Consider the following 20,717-nt stretch of genomic DNA (forward strand, 5'->3'; position numbering starts at 1 on the left):
GGTAACCGCGTGATATCAATTCAAATTCAAACTCATGTCGATATTCCGCGTCATATCAATTCAAATTCAAACTCATGTCGATATTCCGCGTGATATCAATTCAAATTTAAACTCATGTTGATATTCCGCGTGATATCAATTCAAATTCATGTCGATATTATTTTTATGTTTCTGTCAATAATAATATCGATTTCATGGATATTTTAAAGGCCTCAGTGGGCTATTGTTGTGTTAGGCTCACGATCCGGAGGGTTCGAATCCCGGTGACGACATGTCACAAAAATCACTTTGTGATCCCTAGTTTGCTTAGGACATTACAGGCTGATCACCTGATTGTCCGAAAGTAGGACGATCCGTTCTTCGGAAGGCACGTTAAGCCGTAGGTCCCGGTTACTAAGTACTTACTGATGTAAGTGCGTAGTCGTTACATGAGTCATATTAGGGGCCTTTGGCGGCGCACAAACTGTGGCTCGCTGTCACTTACGGCGGAGAAGACACAATCTGTTTACTTGACTTTTCTGACATGTTCAGGATTAATCCAATATTATTGTTCACACTACCTGTGTCACTATCCCTGTGTCGGTTTTCGGACAAGATAAGGAGCTGAACGCGTTTTCTGTGTTTTATTCGCATCAAAACCAGCATAGAAGCAATGTAATAACCCAAACTCTTCCCGAAGCTACTAATAGTCCAACTTTCTCTCAAAACAGTAGTGAGTTTGAGAGGCAACAGTCTAGAGGCGTATAGCATACCGTAAAACTTTAAAAAGCCGCTACATCTCAATCTGAGAGTAACAAAGGGGCAGTAAATCGCAAAGTTGGCCGTAAACACGTCATCCTCCGACCGTCAAACTAACTACAACCAACCCACGTCTAGCCGTAAAAAGTTCCTTCATTTTGCAACTAGACTGAAAAATGCACATACTCAAAATAACAAGCACATTTCATGATTAGAAAGTGTTGGTCATGGTATAAGAAAACCAGGTATGCTCATTGCTCAATCCTATGACAAGCCGCCATTGCTAGCCCTTTGATGACATTAAGTTTTACTACTGTGTTACTATTAAATTGGTATCTCCGACATTCCAAGGACGTAACTTTTATAAGAGTCAATCACCGTAAGCTGTGAAGTCGCACCTAAACCAATGATTTCAGAATTTATTGTTTCAAATTCACGTTTAGATCATAAATGATTATCACGTGCACAGCGCTAAAGGAAAACATCGTGAGGAAACTCACATTCCCGAGAAATACGTTTTGGAGATAAGTAACGTATTGGATGGCTTTTTCTTCGCGTGTTGGGAGGTCAGACAGGCAGTCACTTCTGTAAAACATCGGATTTGAATCTTCAGGTTAGGTAAGCAGGCCTTGTGAAAAAGGGGATAAAGATAGAGATATTTAATGCGATAAATACATAATTGTTGTTTAGGTTGAGATAAGAATTTCCAGTTCACTAAGTACTTTTTAAAATTGCGAACGGAAAACTACCCAGAGAAACAATTCAGTCGCAAATAGCCCTCGATTTCCACTCTATAAAAGTTTCTGCTTTTCCCTTTTTTAACTTCGGAATCAATATGCAACAAAACAAAGGTATAGAAGCTATTCGACGGACCTTTTTTAGCACTTCGAGAATAAACTCTGCTCCGCAACTTCTCAGACGTCGAGGTTTTAGTAAGGTCTTGCGTGTTTCCTTTGTCTAAAGGATAAAAATAACTCCACTAAGGTCTGGACTTTTTCTATTTCTGTTGATTAGAATACGAAGCTTTATAAATATTTAATCAACTTTTCATGTAATTTTTTTTTAACTTAAAACTCATAAGAACACGCCCGAGCATTGCAGAGTGGGTAGAACCACAATCAGAAGGTTTGTGGGTTAGGCCCCCAGTACACGCACGCACACGCTCCTGTAGCCGACACGATTAATATTTATAGTGAAAGTAGTCATAAAAATCGGGTTATTTTTATTTTTTTTACTTTTAAACGATAAATAATTAATTAAATAATTTATTGCTGTTTGCCTTGCTAGGCCGCCTATTGTGTTTATTTTTATTCGTATGTATATGTCCTGTGTTTCTGTTTTGTGTAATAAAGAATAGGCTAGTTTCCAACTAGTCAAATCAGTTACTTTTTACTAAACGTCAAAATGCGAAATTACTATGGAATTTATATTATGTATTGGGATAGTCTTGTAAAGATAGTTCTAGAACATTGATAAATAAATAAATAAATATTGAAAAAGCACACTGTGACGTCATAGAAAAACGTAACAAAATGTCGCACTAATTATTACGGATTTTTTATAAAAATTCATAAATAAGTTAAATAGAAAAAAGAAAATGTTTTTCGTTACTTTTAGATCTGTCTTTATCTAGTAATCAAAATTTCATAATTTATCTTGAACCTAGTACACGGCCCAATTATTGATTCATTGAATAACAAAGAAAAGAAAAACATCAACGAAAAAAGCTTTTATACATTTTTTTTCATATTTGTACATAATATTATTAAATATCGGAAACGTGGTAGACCCCGAAAAAGATGGAACGACGATCTTGATACCTACCGGAAAATTGGTGTCAGTTCGCTGATAACCGTGAAGGGTGGAAGGATGAAGGAGAAGCCTTTGCCCAACAGCGACACAATACATGCTAAACAAACATAACTACTTTTGTTTTACCTAAAGGGTAAACTTAAAAGCTTACTAAGTGCTAAAAAATATTTTTTATTTTACTAGAATCGGGGGTATCAACCACAGGTGTGTCGCCCACTGGGGGCCTAAGCCACAAACCTGTCACAAGATAACTTGCAGTTTTTTTTCCATTCTAACTACTTACTAAGATGGATGTGATTAACCGTATGTTGACAGGTGATCATTCTGACAACATCATCATCTTCTAGCATTATCATGTTATCACAGTATCCACTTACCTAACCTAAAGATTTGACAGGTCCGGTTTTTTACAGATGCGGCTGCCGGTCTGACCTTCCAACCCGAAGGGAAAACCAGCCCAATCAGGTTAGAGGTTAGGCAGGTACGGTTAGGTAATAACTATGACCACATAACAAACACAATTTGCAGTGCCTTACTTATCTAGTAGATAAGGTTAGAGGAAAGGTTAATTCTGGTAGACAGCCTTCCAGCGAAGGCCGAAGAAAAGCCGTAACTCAGGCAAACTGTCACCAACTCCCTTGGTACCTACCTACTTCAACTATAAAAACTAGATAGACTAGTTGATCTCAACACGAATACCTAAAATCCTTCAAGTGGTTGAAAATCCTTCAAACGTATTCCTCTAGTTATTAAATAACTCATAATGTATATCTACACAGATTTAATTTTCTTCTTCTTCTATCGTGTCGGTTGTGAGGTGGATTAATAACCCCATCAACCCCGGTGTCAGGGTTACTATTGAACTACCAAAGGCCCTGATATGGCTCATGTAACGACTACTAACTTGCATCAGTAAGCAGTAACCGGGACCAACGGCTTAACGTGCCTTCGAAAGCACGGATCATCTTACTTTCGGACAATTAGGTGATCAGCCTGTAATGTTCTAACCAAACTAGGGATCACAAAGTGATTTTCGTAATATGTCCTCACCGGGATTAGAACCCGGAACCGACGGATCGTGAGCCAAACGCTCAAACCACTGGACTACCTTTCTCCGATACTGATGTTCATCATCTTTCAATATCCCGTTTTCACAGGGTCCGCTTACCTAATATAAAGATTTGACAGGTTCCGTTTTTTACAAAAGCTAATACTGCCGTTCTAACCCACGAAGGGAAAACCAGCCCAATACAGCGTAACGTACTCGTAACATAACATCACGACTGAATCGCCGAAGAGGTAGGCAGAGGTTTACATTATAATAATAATAATGTAAGTACACCAATTCCTCGCCAGCCCAATACAGGTTAGATGACATACTATACATATTCGAAACGCATTTCTCGGGAATATGGCTTTCCTCACGATTTTTTCCGATATTGATCACCACCATCAGCCCATTAACGTCCCCACTGCTGGGGCACGGGCCTACCCTATGGATGGATAGGGTGATCGGGCCTTAAACCATCACGCGGGCCCAGTGCGGATTGATGGTTATTAACTACTGCTAATGCAGCCGGGACCAACGGCTTAACGTGCCTTCCGAAGCACGGAGGAGCTCGAGATGAAAACTTTTTTTTTTGTGGTCACCCATCCTATGTACGATATTGATAATCATGACAAATTAAAGAAGAATTAGTTCAAGTAGTCCAGATATTAAAATATCAAGGATACAAATCTCTTGTTAAAAACCAAAAAGTCCTTACTGCCACATCCAGATATTAAAATACCAAGGATACAAATCTCTTCTTAAAAACCATTCCAATCATGGGCAGTATCAATCAATTCCACTTCATATAGCCGCTTCATTTCGGTCTCAGCCAATATCGGTCACGGAGCCGTCGTCTATTTACAAGAGATCGACAAAGGCATTCGCGTAGCATTCAGCAGCGAATACCGGTATGCGGTATCAAATAGCGGTATCGTACCGAAATATAACGCTTCGAAAACGGTTCCATAGACATACGTCAATCAATAAGGGTTCGCAAGTTAGGTACCTACTAATTTATGCTCTGTGAAAACTGTATGTTATTGTAGTATATACAGAGTGTTAGTGACATCGTAACAAGAACTTTAAGAGATGGTTCGGGCCATGATTGTGAGATGATATCAAGTGGAATTTTCCGTATGGAACACAAAATAATTTAAAAAAACACAAAAAATTTCACGAATTTTCCGACAGGAAATTCCACTCGATATTAACTCAGAATCATGCTCTGAACCATCCCGTTCAGTATTCCTTACGTTGTCACTAACACCCATACCTATTTGTTTGGCTACCTATATGTACTTGTATGGGGTGTAAGTGACATCGTAACGAATACTGAGAGGGATTATTCACCTGATTAATCTGAATTAATATCAAGTTGAATTTTCGATCTAAAAATTTTAGAATAATTTAAAAAAACTAAAAAATAAATCATGATTTTTGCAACGGAAAATTCCACTTGATATTAACTCAGAATCATGGTCTGAATCATCCCTCAAAGTTTTCGTTACGATGTCACTAACACCCTGTATGTTATTATAGATTTCTGTTGTTAATATTTTTATAATCTTATAAGAAGTAAAATAAGCTTTTTTAATATTTTTTATTGTCGTGACTTATAGTAAATTTGCCGCAAAATTTAAGATAACAGGCCTGAGGGCAGTCAGTTGGGCGCAAACCTCGGGTCAGGGCGTTGTTTGAGAGGATTATATATTATTTGAAAGAATTAACACGCTGGCGGGGTCGGTATCGCGGGGTTTTGAAGTGTTTGTTGTCGCGAGCTGATTGGCCGCGTTTATCTATGGCTAGACTAATCGGGTCGTCAGGATCGTATGTTACGTCTTTTGGCTTTTTTATACATATTCAAAATATGTTCTGTTATTTTATTGTAAAATATATTTTTCAACTTTCGCTAGACGTAGTTGTAACGATACAAAATAAAACCATCAAATCAAATTCGGCTCAACCACATTATATTGTCGTTTGGCCCGCAACATTTTACATCTTTTTTCCGTCGCGTCGGCCCGTCGGCCGTGACGGAGGGTTCAGTACAATAGTTCCGAAAAAAAACGCTTCTTTTGTTTCACCCCCTCTGACAGCAATTAATGTATCCCATCTCTATACGGCATTAATAGAGATGTAACGCAGGTGAAAGGAACCCCATTTTTTTAATGTGTATCTTTAATTAATTTTGACGTACTTATTGTTGTTTTAAAATTATAATTTTGAATGTTTGTATGATGTGTTATGGGGGAGCATTGTTTGCTTGTTTGCGGGCGGATTTTCCTGGTACATTTTTGACATAAAATATTGGAATAAATTTGTAACCCAAAAACAGACTCATACTTAAGTCTTTCTAAGGTAACTTGTAGGTCTAACTTATTTACGTGGAACCTATCTGACTAGGACACCATAGTGGCGCAACCACCGTCGCGCCACCAACAAACGTATACAGTATACAGTATGAGCGCTACAACCACTATAAAGTTTTCACTATAGGCGACTATATGTACATTTTGTAGAGTGAGGGTGTGTTTGTGGAGTGAGCTAGGGCCCTAATAAGTCTGACATTTATGTTTGTTAACTGATTGAACATGTAACTCGCGTTATGTATAATTTATAACACATTATGTATGTATGACAGTAAACTTCATTTGCCAAAATGTATCTTCCCGCACAGAGGAAATGTACACGTAGGCATCTAATAATTCACATAAGCGAATCCACTTTGACAACCACAAGCAACAACACAACATCACGCCTGTATCCCCAACTATGATTTACAACAAACGAGGAGTCTAATTTATTTTGTGTGTTTGTAAGTAGTGCTGTTATCATTATTTAAGAGCCACGCTCTTGTCGGTGTAGCATTGTCCATGCTACTTTTTAGGGAAAAATAGGGCAGTGGTTTCCCTCTTGCCTTCTGCCCCGCAGTACTGTCCGACGCGAGTAGGATGGCGTCCAGAGTAGTCTATTTCAAAGCCGTACTAGGACTCTTGTCCTCTGACTCTGAATAGTACTGACAGTTACTGCTGCCCTTTGTCAGTTTCCAGGTTACAGTTCCTGTTACTTGCCCCATTCGCGTTTGCAACCGTTGAGGTCTTCACCCGTAACCCTGGGCAAGGGTTCCACGTTATACCCCGTAGATATGGGTACCTATCTGAACTCAGCCATCATCCTCTCCGGCCTATTGAAGTAAGAGGCGCCTACCCCCGCTGCAAAGACGCGCCGAACAGGAATTGCCTCAGTGGAGGGCAGAGAGGATGACTCTGTCCCCCCTGGGAGCGGGTTAATGGTCTTGTATGAAACCAAAACCTAACTGTACTGCTGTCGAAGCACCATAATAAAAAAACATAAATAAATAAGCATGGGCTTGTCAAATAAAAGTCAAGCGTTGCAAGCTTTTACTGTGCAACCGTTTTAAAGCTAAATGGTGTTTTACGATACCATTAAATAGCTTACGAAACGCCGGATCCCGTTACATGGTTTTATATTTTTTTTAATATCCAGCAGAAGAGTTGCGTAATTCTGGAACCAGGTTTTTGTCATCGCCGGTTTTATTATCAACCTGGTTGAACATATCCGTCTATTCATACATAAACATAAAGTAGCACCTCAGCTCTATAATGTGGTAGCAGACATAACAAGCAATCAAGTCTAAAAGTACCTACCTAATAAGAGGATAATTTGGACCCAGTTTTTGTTACGGAGTGCTAAGCTGGATATTTAAGTTATACCCTCCATTTTCTTATCCGTCGAAAAGGAAAGGGACGGATGACAACTGCCTGTTTGACGTGTGCTGTCAACTTAATTCTGTCAATTTATTGGCCAATATATTTTTTTGGTGGGTTTTTTTATTTCTGCTTAAAAATGACGTGTGTTCCATAAATTAAATGCCTGTCGATTACTCGTTCCTTTCCTTTTCGACGCATAAGACAATGTCAGCTTTAACTTAAAATTACTTAGCACCATTTTCTTATCTGTCGAAAAGGAAGGGTGACGGTTGGTCGTCATGGTTTTCCGTTTAGTAAACAATGCATTTCTGTGCTTTGGAGAGAACGTTAAATCGTTGGCTTAAGGTGGCCTAACTAGACCCCCTCCGCTTCGGTGGAATGAGGGGAGCCCTGTGCCCAGTAGTGGAACGTATGTAAGCTGGTTATATACAATGTATGTATGGATGTATTTATGTTCAATTTTACATCTATCTTTAGCACGCGAAACTTACATCTCAGTGCTACATATTCGATCCTGCCTCGAGCGGTAAACGACTGAATTGGACTTTATTTGAATACATGTTTGGATTTTGGACAATTGATATCACGCGGTTTCTATAATTTGTACCCGGTTAATGGCAATAGGCTCGAACCCTATTAGATGGGACTTAAACATAGCTTGCGAGGGGTGGGTGTATACGGTCACGAGCATTAATATGTATACACTTTAGTACCATATCACATTAACTTTTTTGACAAATTGAACTGTAAGTCTCACTAAATGTCAAATATGTTAGTGCGACATAGTCTTAAAGTGGGTACATTATATTGCTCACATGACTGTACCTTATGATCATTTCGACAAACACCCGTCTTGCTTTTTTGCAATTGTTTAAGTGGAAATTTGAGATGATGTTGTTGTCTTTTTTTGTGTGTGGTGCCCTTCTATAATAAACTATTTCTATTCTATTCTATTCACTATACAATTATGCTTTTTTATATTATGTTAATGTTGGTATTATTGTGGTGTTATAAAGATGTTTATATTGCATTGGGTAGAGTGCTCTATCCTTCCTCTCCACTCCGGAATGGAGACTTGGATATATGGAATTGACTTTGTCTTCAGATTGACGCAGTGCAGATAACTCAGTGACACAGGCGAAGACAAACAGACTTTATTTATATACGGAGGACGTTCGAATTGAGTTTCCATGTCGTTTAATTGTCGTCGAGTGTTGCCATTTGACGTCAAAATCTCCCTTGTAGATATTTATATTTGATCAGTAGGTTAATACCTAAGGGAGATTTTAAATACTTACTGTAGATTTAAAAATACATAAAAGTATTCTTTTTATTCTTATTTTTTCTATTATTTTATTTCTAAATTTAATGTAGTGGGACTTTAAAGATAAATCGCTCCCTTTTACAGCCCATATTTCATTAGTCATGAAAATGTGTTAAATAAGTTGCCCTAAGAGTTTTAAATTTTTATTTTATTTCATTATTAGTGTTTTGAGTGTTTATTAGTCCAGCAAATATACATATATATTTGTCTATTTTTACCACGCTTACTTTGTAATATAAATAAAAAAGAAGTAAAAGTTGAAAGTAAATTTTAAAAAATCTACAATATTATAAGTATACCTATGCTACTATACTACGACATAAAAACAGCCTTAATAAACGCAACAAGCTTTGCTATAAATGCAGGTAAATTGCACTATTGAATTGGTAATTGTTAATGCTTGCAACACTGTCAGTGTGTTACAGGGTTATTTGTAGTAATATTGATTCCCCGTTCTCAGTTAAGACCTTCGAACATTGAGCAAACATCAAGAGAAAACAAATCATAACCGTATTCATCCGAGCTTTTGAACACAAACGTATTAATTATATTAAGTATATAAACAGAACAAAACAACAAAAAAAATCGAAAGTAGAACATTGCAGTGTTTATTTGAATTTTATTTTAGCAAATTGACTAGTGAAGTAAATAAAAAATAAAAACTGTGTAAGAACATTGCAGTTTTTATTTGAATTTTATTTTAGCAAATTGACCAGTGAAGTAAATAAAAAATAAAAACTGTGTAAGAACATTGCAGTTTTTATTTGAATTTTATTTTAGCAAATTGACCAGTGAAGTAAATAAAAAATAAAAACTGTGTAAGAACATTGCAGTTTTTATTTGAATTTTATTTTAGCAAATTGACGAGTGAAGTAAATAAAAAATAAAAACTGTGTAACTACAAAGCGTCGAACGCTCTTATATACTACTGTACAGCAGGATGATGTAGTAAGTATGTCCGTGTGTATTCCGTGGATTTTTGGTACCTACCTAAATTAATGACATTCCAGGCCACGTTCCCTTATATAAAAATATAGATGGCGCTGTGTAACATTGCCATCGTTTAACCTTCTAATTTCATAGATTATAGACATATCTGTGCATCTATTGTCTTTGTTTTGGTTATTAAATGACCCTTGTTGTAACACCCATGTACAACACAACTTTGAACCATTATTCGTCATCATCAGCCGTACGACGCCCACTGCTGGGCATAGGCCTCCCCCAAGGATCTCCACGACGATCGGTCCCGCGCTGCCCGCATCCAACGGCTTCCCGCGACCTTCACCAGATCGTCGGTCCATCTTGTAGCGGGCCTACCCACTGAGCGTCGTCCGACACGTGGTCGCCATTCCAGAACCCTTCCGCCCCAGCGGCCATCGGTTCTCCTCGCTATGTGTCCTGCCCATTATTATTATTATTCTGATTAAAATAAAGAAAAGCAAAATAGGTAGCAACATAATTTCATAGAAATCTGTTCCAAATATCAGGCAACATTATATTTTTGAATAAGTATGTACCTGTGTATTGAGAAGGTAGATAATTTAATTATTTGGAGCTGTACAACGCCGTCTATATATTTTTTGGGGAAACATGGCCTGGATTGCCCCTTATTGTTTATTCCAGTAAGAGTGAGACCACACGACGCGCTGTAGGTCAGTTACAACGCGAGAGCGGTGACACTCCACACGATGCGTTGCGACGTCGTGGTACTTGGAACGGCATTGCCCGTGTGTAAACTGGAGTGTCATTAATGATTACGTTCCGTTTTTACTCCGTAGTTTCTCTTTAGTCATCTAACCTACATAGCATTATTTATTGTTAACATGGTCTAGTTTTTTACAGAAGTGCCTATTTGACCTTCCAACCCGCAAGGAAAACCAGATTACAGTTTAGAACATAACAAACACATTTCACAATTAGTACATGATATCAAAATAATATAAGTTTCAAAACACTCACCATCTTGTTTCACGGTGTTCCCGAGAGGTCCGCAGCTGGCCAACCAGACGAACAGAATCCACCTCATCATCAGACCAAACCCTCCGTTCTGCAGCTCCGGTTGGTTGTGGAAGTGCCTGACCGTCGGGCGACAGCGCGACCACGGAGGCGGCATCGTTGAGAAACCCGGCACGTCACTCGCATTGGATCACTGGTTTGTAAGTCAGTAGCATTGGTTTGTAATTCGAGCGCATTGGTTCTTAAGTCAGTCGCATTGGTTCGTAATTTTGTTACATTGGTTCACTTAAAGCGTTTTTTATTTAGTTGCTCATTTTATTTTGTGTGTTTACTTTTAAATGCACTGTAAAAATGAAAAAAAAAATGTAAATCGGTTAAGTGTTGTTGTAGGTTTAGTAACTTAGTTCTTAATGGGGTATCATCGGGTCGAGGAAGAAATTAATGTGATTAATCGTTCGTTTACGTAGGCAAAGTGGTACGATAAATATTTTACGTTTTATCATCTTCCGCGCGTGTGTACTATCGTGAAAAAATATGAATGTAAATTACGCATACATGACACCTTTGTCGGCCTTTTGAATATTTTTATCATCTCGCATTATAAGCACTTTTGGACTCGAAATAATTCGCCGAAATATCTCGTAAATTGTCGAAACCGAGCACCCTTGTCGTTATCATCGTACAAAGGTGAAAGCACCGAATAGATGATGGAACAAAGACTCGAGATTTCAATATCATTGTTAAAATGGCCTGGTAAACGAGGTTTAAATCGACATCAGAGGTGGGTTCGGGACCGTGCCCTATCGGTCTGAGGTGACTTGACCCTAATAAATCAAAACGCTAAAACAGATCGCTCGATAAGGCAGCTTTTAGTCGTCATGGAGATTACCAGTAATTTTTCTATTTTAGCTATAATCCGCGCGCGTGAAGTGTTTCAGCGAATAGCGTTTCAGTGTTCTAGAAAAATAAAAAACGAACTTCCATTTTTAAAACACTACTAATTCTTTTCGACGTCCAAATATAGATAGGCATATTACTTTTAAACTTTTTGCTGTATACAAGAAGGTTTTAAGTTAATTCAACAGTACTCCAGTATAACATATCATTGACTTAATAATGTTATTTTTGCCATAATACAACGATCGCGTGACGAAGCCTACAAATCGAACTCCACATTACCTACATTCTGCGAAGCTCTTATGGCAATTTCATAGGGTTCGTTTTACATTGTAATAGGTAATTGAAAGCACTTAGGTACCGTAAGGTTTAATGTTATTGTGTCGCCCAAGGTGCGCTTTGCGTATCCATTTTTGCATATGAACATGTTTTAATTTTTTAGAAGCTTTTAATAATGAGTAATGCCCTAAATGTGTCAAAATAATGGTTCAGATGTCATTTATGGAGGCGCGGAGCGTTACCAGTTGTGCGTTGTGAGGTGAAATCAAGCATATGGCTATATAGGAACGTTTACGCAGTCGTAATTTCTTTCATCTCGGCACTAATTCCGCGTCTTCACAAACGTACCTACTCTTAAGGCCCTATGTCATTATAACTCACAGTTGAATAATATTAGGTAACTGCTTAATTTTGTTGGTGACGTGACTGTGGTAACGCTACTATGGTGTCCTAGTGAGATGTGTCCCTTACTCGGGTAGGAACTCGTTGTTTATTTAGCTATGTGAACTAACTACTTATAGAAAATAAAAAAAAACTTTTCCCGTAGTAAACAGGTGAATTGTGTGAAAAGCGGCACAAACTGAAAACTATATCATGTTAAAACATTAATCTAACGAAAATTCCAAAGTAAGTACTTCAAAAAATCTTCAAAAGGTATTTTAACTTTTAACAGATAAAGAGTTTTCTATATATAGTTCCCTCACAGAGTATCTCAATGTATCTAGATTAGTTTTATATCCTCCTATCTAGATTTTATAGACCTCCACATCTCTTTCAGATACGTTCAGATACTTTCAGATATTACTGGTTTTCTCCGACCAATATATGGGTGGATGACACTAAAAGATACGGGTCAAAACGGGATAAAACGCTCGCTAGAGGGAAGTATGGAGATTAGAGAAGGACTTCTTCTTCTTATCGTAAGGGTTGTGAGGTGAAATACCAACCTCATCAACCCTGGTGTCCGGGTTACTATTGAGCCGCCAAAGGCCCCTAACATGGCTCATGTAACGACTAACTTACTTACATCAGTAAGTAGTAACCGGGACCAACGGCTTAACGTGCCTTCCGAAGCACGGATCATTTTACTTTCGGACAATCAGGTGATCAGCCTGTAATGTCATAACCAAACTAGGGATCACAAAGTGATTTTTGTGATATGTCCCCATCGGGATTCGAACCCGGGGCCTCCGGATCTTGAACTCAACGCTCAACCACTGGACCACGGAGGCCGGAGGAGAAGGACTGATTTCATCCAACTCTACCGACACTACCTTTAGTACACCCGTCCCTGCGAGCTCTGACGTAGAGTGCGCGTGGAAAACGCAGGTCCAAAGAGACCTGGCAACAGTCGGTTGCCGAGAAAGAAAAACTTTCAGAATGTCATGGGAACAAGCTATACACCATCTCTCTAGCGTTATCCTGTTTGCACAAGCAAACTGGATAAAAGAGAAGATAATCGGGGGTATCAACCACAGGTGTGTCGCCCACAGGAGGCCTAAGCCACAAACCGGTTACAATAGAACTTGCAGCTTTATTTTTCATTGGAACTACTTACTAAGATGGATGCGATCAACCATATGTTGACAGGTGATTATTGTGACCAGATCATCATCATCTAGTGTCACCCAACCTGAAGATTTGACAGATCCCTTTTTTTACAGAAGCAACTGCGTGTTTGACCTTCCAACCCGCAAAGCCCAGCACAATACATGTTAGATCACATACCTCCAAAACGCATTTCTCGAGCATGTGGGGTTCCTCATGATGTTTTCCTTCACCGCAGTGCACACGTGCATAATCATTTATGATCTTAACATGAATTCGAAAATTTTGTTTTACTGGGATACCACAGTTCCTAGGACAGCAAGCTAATAATTATAATTATAGTCTGCATAAGAGGGAGTGGAAATCTGTTAATCGAGTCCTTCTTTCCAGCAGGAGATAAAAGGATTTAAAAAAGAAGATGTAAAAACCAACTGAGGGTTTGTATTGTCTCTAACATGATAAAACATTATATGAGCTGCTATATAGGCTGATCAATACAGGTGCCAAGTCCATTCAATAATAGGAAATCGCACCAAATGTGTTATGTGTTACTCCGTGTTTTATATTATATATTTGTTATTTATTTTATATTTGTTACTGTGGTGTCCCTTTATAATAAACGTTTCTTTCTTTCTTTCTTTCTTTCAAATGTGTCTGCAAGTTGTCTGACCCTCCCTTTCTCTGTTTCTTAAAATCCCAATTAGAAATCTCTTCATTGTACTCAAAACAAACAATAAAATAAAAATACAACAGGCGGCTTTATTAATATGATAGTAATCTCTTCCAGGCAAATGAATTCTACTCTTTTCTCTGTTGTTTGTTGGTGTTGTTCATGATTACTTCTGGTTCTGGTTTATTTATTTATGTAAGTAGGTCTACAGCCTATATTATATTACTTTAAGTACATGCCAAACCAATTCCAAAGGCAAACATTCCATGACCTTTTCTTAAACAAACAAAAAACGATCGCCCATAAAAATCTTCAAAGCTCCCACACATCAGATGCACCAAACACCTTTACAACTTAATTGGTTTTTAAATCACAGCTCAATAAAAGGTACACTTGGGGAAAAAAGTCCATTCACAAATGGTCAGGTAAGCGGGCACGGGATTTTACACAAAGCCTTTGGACATTTGGGGCCTTTGGAGGCTCTCATGCTTCTCACTACCCATTGAACGCTTGTCAAAACGTACGAAGTGCCCGTTATTCACTAATGCTCTCATTTTAACGATAGTGGACTTTTTTGTGTGACTTTACCTCGGGTAAATAGTTTGTGGTTTTTTTAGAGGCAGATGTATTCGCTTTTCAGTTGTTTTTGCTCTTTTTGAGAGATTATGTTGTTATAACTTTGTCTTTGACAATGTCCCCATCGCGAATCGAACCCGGGGCTCCAGATCGTGAGCCTATCGCTCTAACTACTAGACCACAGAGGCTGTTATATATACGTATATATAACCAGCTATACAAAGCATAGTTGTGGTCAGTTTCCGTGGTATAAATATAATACAGGGTGTTAGTGCCATCGGAACGAATAATGAGGGGGATGATTCAGACCATGATTCTGAGTTAATATCAAGTGGATTATTCCGTCGCAAAAGTCATTATTTTTTTAGTTTTTTTAAATTATTTTCCATTATATACTTTTGCGATGGAAAATTCCACTTGTTATCAACTCAGAATAATGAGCTGAATCATCCCTCAGTAATCGTTACGATGTCACACGATGTCACTTACACCTCGTAGAAGTAGGTATGTGTGTTAGTGACACCGTAACGAATGCTGAGCGGAATGGTTCAGACCATGATTCTGAGTTGATATCAAGTGGAATTTCCTGTCGGAAAATTCATGAAATTTATTGTGTTTTTTTTTTAATTATTTTCCGTTCCTTACTTTTGCGACGGAAAATTCCACTTGATATCAACTGAGTACCATGGTCTAAATCATCTCTCAAAGTTTTCGTTACGATGTCACTAACACCCTGTATATATATGTACATATATGGATTCGTCATACATCATATCCCTGTCGTTTCGGCGTATTAAGATAAATATTATGAACATTACAATGACTGGTTATCATCAGCTTTAATAAGTGTAAAAAACGAACTGGCCATGGTTATCTTCTAAGTAAGCATGGAATAATTCCAAGTTTTACTTATCATCATTTTACTTATCATCTTGTTATTTAAGTATAATAATATATTTTTTGTTGTTCAACAGATAAATAGGTACCTAATACAATTATCATATTAAATTAAAAATACCTACACTACTTTTTGCGTATTTCTAATACATTTTATTAACGTTAAAAATGGTCGGCAGCGAGTGGGCGGACATAAAAAAGAAAACTAAACGTAAGACACTTTTACTAAATAATTACACAAAAGAAAACGAAAATACGTAAATAAAAGTGAAAATAAAAATAACTTAAAACAACGACCGTTCCTAGTTGTGAAACATTTTGAAGAAAAGAAAAAAGACAAAAGACAATCGAACTATTTGGAAGAAGAAAATATAGACCCAAGGAGATTGTATATAATTTATAAAAAGTATAAAATCCATATCAAAATGTTCGTATGTCAATAGTGCGTCGTCTACAAACGTTAATAATAATTATCCTGTTAAGTATAAATTTTGGCATTTCATCTCATAAACATAACAAAGAATTAACATTCCATTTAGATATTAATATTGAAGATTTAATTTCAGCAGACAATTCTAGCTGTGGGCGTTATTTATTCGTTGACAATATTAAGAACCTATTCATTTAATTTAGGTATTGCAAAATATTATAGTAAATAAAGCTTTGAAGTATTTTATTTATTTATATCTTCTACTACGCAGTCAAGGGTAGAGTTTCGTAAGATTTCGTATTAAAGAGTTTGATTTTATCTACAATAGTGTCTAGACATTAAAGTGTTTCAACGCCATTTTCTTGTCCCTACCTGATCTATTTAGTTGATAAAAGTCACCTTTCTTTTTATACCTAGCTTTTTTACTTTAAGTTTAAAAAAAAGTTTTGCTATGGTCCAAAGGTTGCCTGGAAGAGATTACTTAAATTATTATTATTATATATGATTAATTAGGGGTTAAAAAAATGCATTAGCCGCTTGCTGTTTTAGGTACGTCGTAGGAAGCAGAGTTATTGAGTTCTTTTTAAATGATGGGCCATTATATTATGGGCATAAGACTGCTTCATCGCCTGTTCCCGTACGATTATATACATTATTGTCAAGCCAGCATGCTTAATAATTATTATTATTGTCCTTAAAGAAAACTTTGGCATCTATGAGCAATAGGTTCTTTATATCACAGAGCAGGGTTTCCCAAACTATTTAGGGTTCCACTAAATATTTTTTTGGACCCCCATATCAAATTATTTCAAAACAAAACAACTGTATTAAATAAGAACAAAACGTTTTTAGAAATAAATATAAATAATTTAGATACTTTAATGTGAAGATAGAAATTGTCTCACTGTGGACACTATACGAACAACCTCGTTTTACACAGACACTATAGAATGACAATATCGTACTCGCGCATCTGTGTGATGTCAGACACCATACGATTGAAGTCTAAACTATGTTCGAGGGGGTGAGGTAATTCTAGTTCAGATGCTGGTGGGGAGCGGAGAGGTGACGTTCTATACGTAGTTTTATTCTATGACTGTGTTAAAAATTCAAAAAATATTTATTTTCAAAATTGGCTTACAAAGTTAGCGCTTTTTGAACGTCAAAAAATTTAAATTACATATTATGTAACTAGCTGTAATACTACTACCACATCGGAATCTGTAACGCTGAGGGAAAGACGTGGCCAGAAAACCTCCCAGCACAGGGCCCTAGTCCTACTGTTTCATGTTTTCCTTGGTTTTCTTTTTTTTTTAAATCCAGTTTGTATTACATAATTTATAGACTTAAATACAAAAGAGTTATTATTTAACAGCCAAAACTAAACATCCGCGGAACCTTACTACCATTAAATTTCTGCCCCATTTTACGAATCGCTGTCATAGAGTATACCTGTAAGTCGTTTTCTAAAGATCTACTAAGCACTGTGGATGTGTTAATAAAAGCGGGGACACCACGACTAAATTCCAAGTGAAATTCGAGTTATTGGGCCAACAGTCATAAAAGTTATAAAAATAAGAATCATTTTCTGTGGACGGTCACGAGTACTAATATGTATACACTTTGCAACCATGCCACATTAACTTTTTTGACAATTTAAACCGTAAGCTTCATTAAATGTCAAAAATTATAGTGCGACAGGGTTCTAAAGTGGGTACATGACTGAACATGGCACTGAGGACAAAATATAGAGTGCATTTGTTTTCCAGTGGCGTTGTGGGTGCGACAGACACACGGTCCGACCTTCTGTCAATCAGTTGGGCAGTGTACGGAGCGGAATTAACGAGAATTGGACCCAAATGTCATGCTATATGTATTCCTTATATTGCAGGGGTTCTGGGACGTACAAGGGGGTTGGTAACAGCATAGTGTACGGTTATTTTATCTTTTTTATCAGTAGGTTCACTATAATTAAAACACATAATAACGGGTTCTTACCGCGTTTAAAGCAGGGATATGAGACTCCCGATAATATATTTTGACACTGTTGCAAGTGCCATGATCACGGGATGACTGATGAGATTGGAGTTGAGTAGGTAGATCCATAATTTTCTACGGGCAGACATATCTGTCTACCCTCTTTCTTTGCCGTTTGTTTATGTATTTGTCATCCCGTGATCATGGCACTTGCAACAGTGTTGAAATATTGGGAGTCTCATATCTCTGCTTTAAACGCGGTAAGAAACCGTTATTACGTGTTTTATATATGATAAGAACCGCGTAAACTTAAAACAAGGTTCATCATATATTTCATCTTTATCTGTTACCACCTACAAATTAATTTTATGTAAACAAAACTTCGCAATAGACAACCTAGATTCAATCGACGTACAAAATGTGGTCTTAATTTTTACCAGGAATGAAATTGTTTTTAAAAATATCGAAGTTTCGTTGCATAAAACCACAACAGAACATGATTTTTCAAAAAAGCGCTTACGTCGTTTTTAATACAAGGCGACGGTATGGGATTTATTGTGAACAAAATGTATACCATAGATATTTCTCTAGCCGCGGGACGTTTCAACAAACATTGGTTGGGAATGAACGCATGAATCTTTTTAATAAAGGGACTTAAAGATCCCAACAAAACATTTTCATGTAACATGTTGCCAAGACGAGATCATATCGATCCCAATGTCAAAAAGTTATCAGATCTTATGTAGAGCCAAGCTTCTAACTCTACACGCCCTAACTATACAAACCCTAAGTTTACAAATACTACACGTTAGGAAAAATATGGGGCTTCTCCGTTTCGTTACTATAAGAACTATACAACAGAATTGCAATGAACAGTCAATAAATTTTTTTCACCTTTGCGATGGTAGCGTTACGCTTGCGCTTCGCTTTGCTCGTCTTGGCTTTCTCACTCCCGTGCCCCCAGGTAGGTATAGACAGCTAAGTGTTAGGTATTTAGAACCCAGGAATATCACTTCGGTATCTGGGGGCGGAAGGCAAGAGGGAAACCACTGCCCGATTTTTCCCTAAAAAAGTAGCATGGAAATTGCTGCACCGACAAGAGCGTGGCTCTTAAATTCATGATGAGTATCAGCAAATAAATATAATAATACCTACTTACTCCAAAATTTCTGTAGGTAACAGTTTTTCGACAGTTATTTTGAAGGTCAATGAATTAACATCTTGAAAAAAGCGTGAACATAAACCTTTAACTTCTTTGTAATAAGTAACTGTTTACCCCAAGCATGAAAATCTCTTTAAGATATTTTTTATACGGAACTGTTATGAATCAAGAATCGAATCACGACTGTAAACTCTAGCTTGCAAATCTAATGATACCATCGTTGAATGAGTGACATTTCAGGCTAAATTCCTCGAAAACAATGTACAGTCATGAGCAATATAATGTACCCACTTTAGGACTCTGTCGCACTAACATATTTGACATTTAGTGAGACTTACAGTTCAATTTGTCAAAAAAGTTAATGTGACATGGTACCAAAGTGTATACATATTAATGCTCGTGACCGTAGATGGCACTGTAATTAGGTATTGCTTAGTTGATTATTTATCACTAAGAGAAAATTTAAATCGATAAAACATTCGGACTCGGACGGGACTTGAAACCGCAGCTCTTGTCAAGCCGGGACGAGTGTGTTAACCATTACGCCGCCGTCCTCCTCCTGTCCATGCGCAATTCTTTCGATATATGTATCTTCATTAAGCCGACTCTAGCGCCATCTATCTAGAATTTTCAGTACTAATATTACTTTAAGCACGGGTAAGTGATATAAAAACAAAAATCATTGCTTTAAAGTGGAAACCACATAAATGCCTTTTTGAATCACATGAGCGGTTTTGTTAACAAAACCACGCAATAGACAAGCAGTTTCAACCCAGGTGAATAATTGTGGTCTCAATTTCCAACCTTTAAAACATAATTTCAATGAGGGATTTTCCAATCGACGTTCCCCAAACACACGATAGATGGCATTGTTCACTTTTAACGTGATAATTACGTATTTCTCATTGCTAGGTAAGTACATAATTATTCAAAAATGTAATGTAATGGTAGAAGCATATATAAAACTAATTGTTGCTTGATATTTGGATCACATTATGTATAGAATGATGTTGCTACCTATATCGCTTCTCTTTATTTTGATCAGAATAATAATGGGTGGAAGTTGTAATTGCACCTTCGTGTAATGAAAAGGGTCATCATTTATACCCAAAAACAAAGATAAAAGATACATAATGTCTGTTGTCTATGAAATAAGAAGTTTAAACGATGAAAAAACTTCATCTATCAACGCCAACAACGCCATCTATCGTATTATTGAGAAACGCCGATTGGAAAGTTCCTCATTGAAAGTAATCGAAAGAAATAAAGGTTTTGTTAAAGAAATTCACAACAGAATGAATGTAGTTCTGTGCAATAAAGTATATTTGATTTGATTTTGATAATGTAATATTTCATACAGGCGCTTACGTGGATTTCAATACAAAACGACATTAGGTTACGTAATACAACGATTATTAACATGTTTATATCACGATTATTTCGCTTATATTTACTTTGTTCTCTTTCCTCAAGGAAAATATTCCCTCAGCCTTTCATAATGCTAATACATTATTATCTTCTGATCAATATTTGGCGATGTTTCAAGTTTCCACCCTACGGACCCTACTCAACCGTTTCAACTGACTGACGTAAACAATATAGTTTATAATGAGAGATTTTCACGTGTAAGTACTAATAAGACTTTAAAGCACATAGTAACGGGTTC

At 37.1% G+C, this 20,717-nt stretch overlaps 1 protein-coding gene across 6 annotated transcripts in view; it reads right to left on the reverse strand.

Annotated features, from left to right (window-relative positions):
• The window catches only part of LOC126366593 (uncharacterized), a 129,730-nt gene that overhangs the window by 103,082 nt on the left and 5,931 nt on the right, over positions 1-20,717 (reverse strand). For all 6 annotated transcript variants that reach the window (XM_050009755.1, XM_050009757.1, XM_050009756.1 and 3 more), the window contains exon 2: positions 10,619-10,958. In XM_050009755.1, coding sequence (XP_049865712.1) covers positions 10,619-10,772 — 154 coding nt within the window. In that variant the 5' untranslated portion in view covers positions 10,773-10,958. The remainder of the gene's footprint in view (positions 1-10,618; positions 10,959-20,717) is intronic.

This window comes from Pectinophora gossypiella, chromosome 5, assembly GCF_024362695.1.
Source record: "Pectinophora gossypiella chromosome 5, ilPecGoss1.1, whole genome shotgun sequence".
Classification (NCBI taxonomy): domain Eukaryota; kingdom Metazoa; phylum Arthropoda; class Insecta; order Lepidoptera; family Gelechiidae; genus Pectinophora; species Pectinophora gossypiella.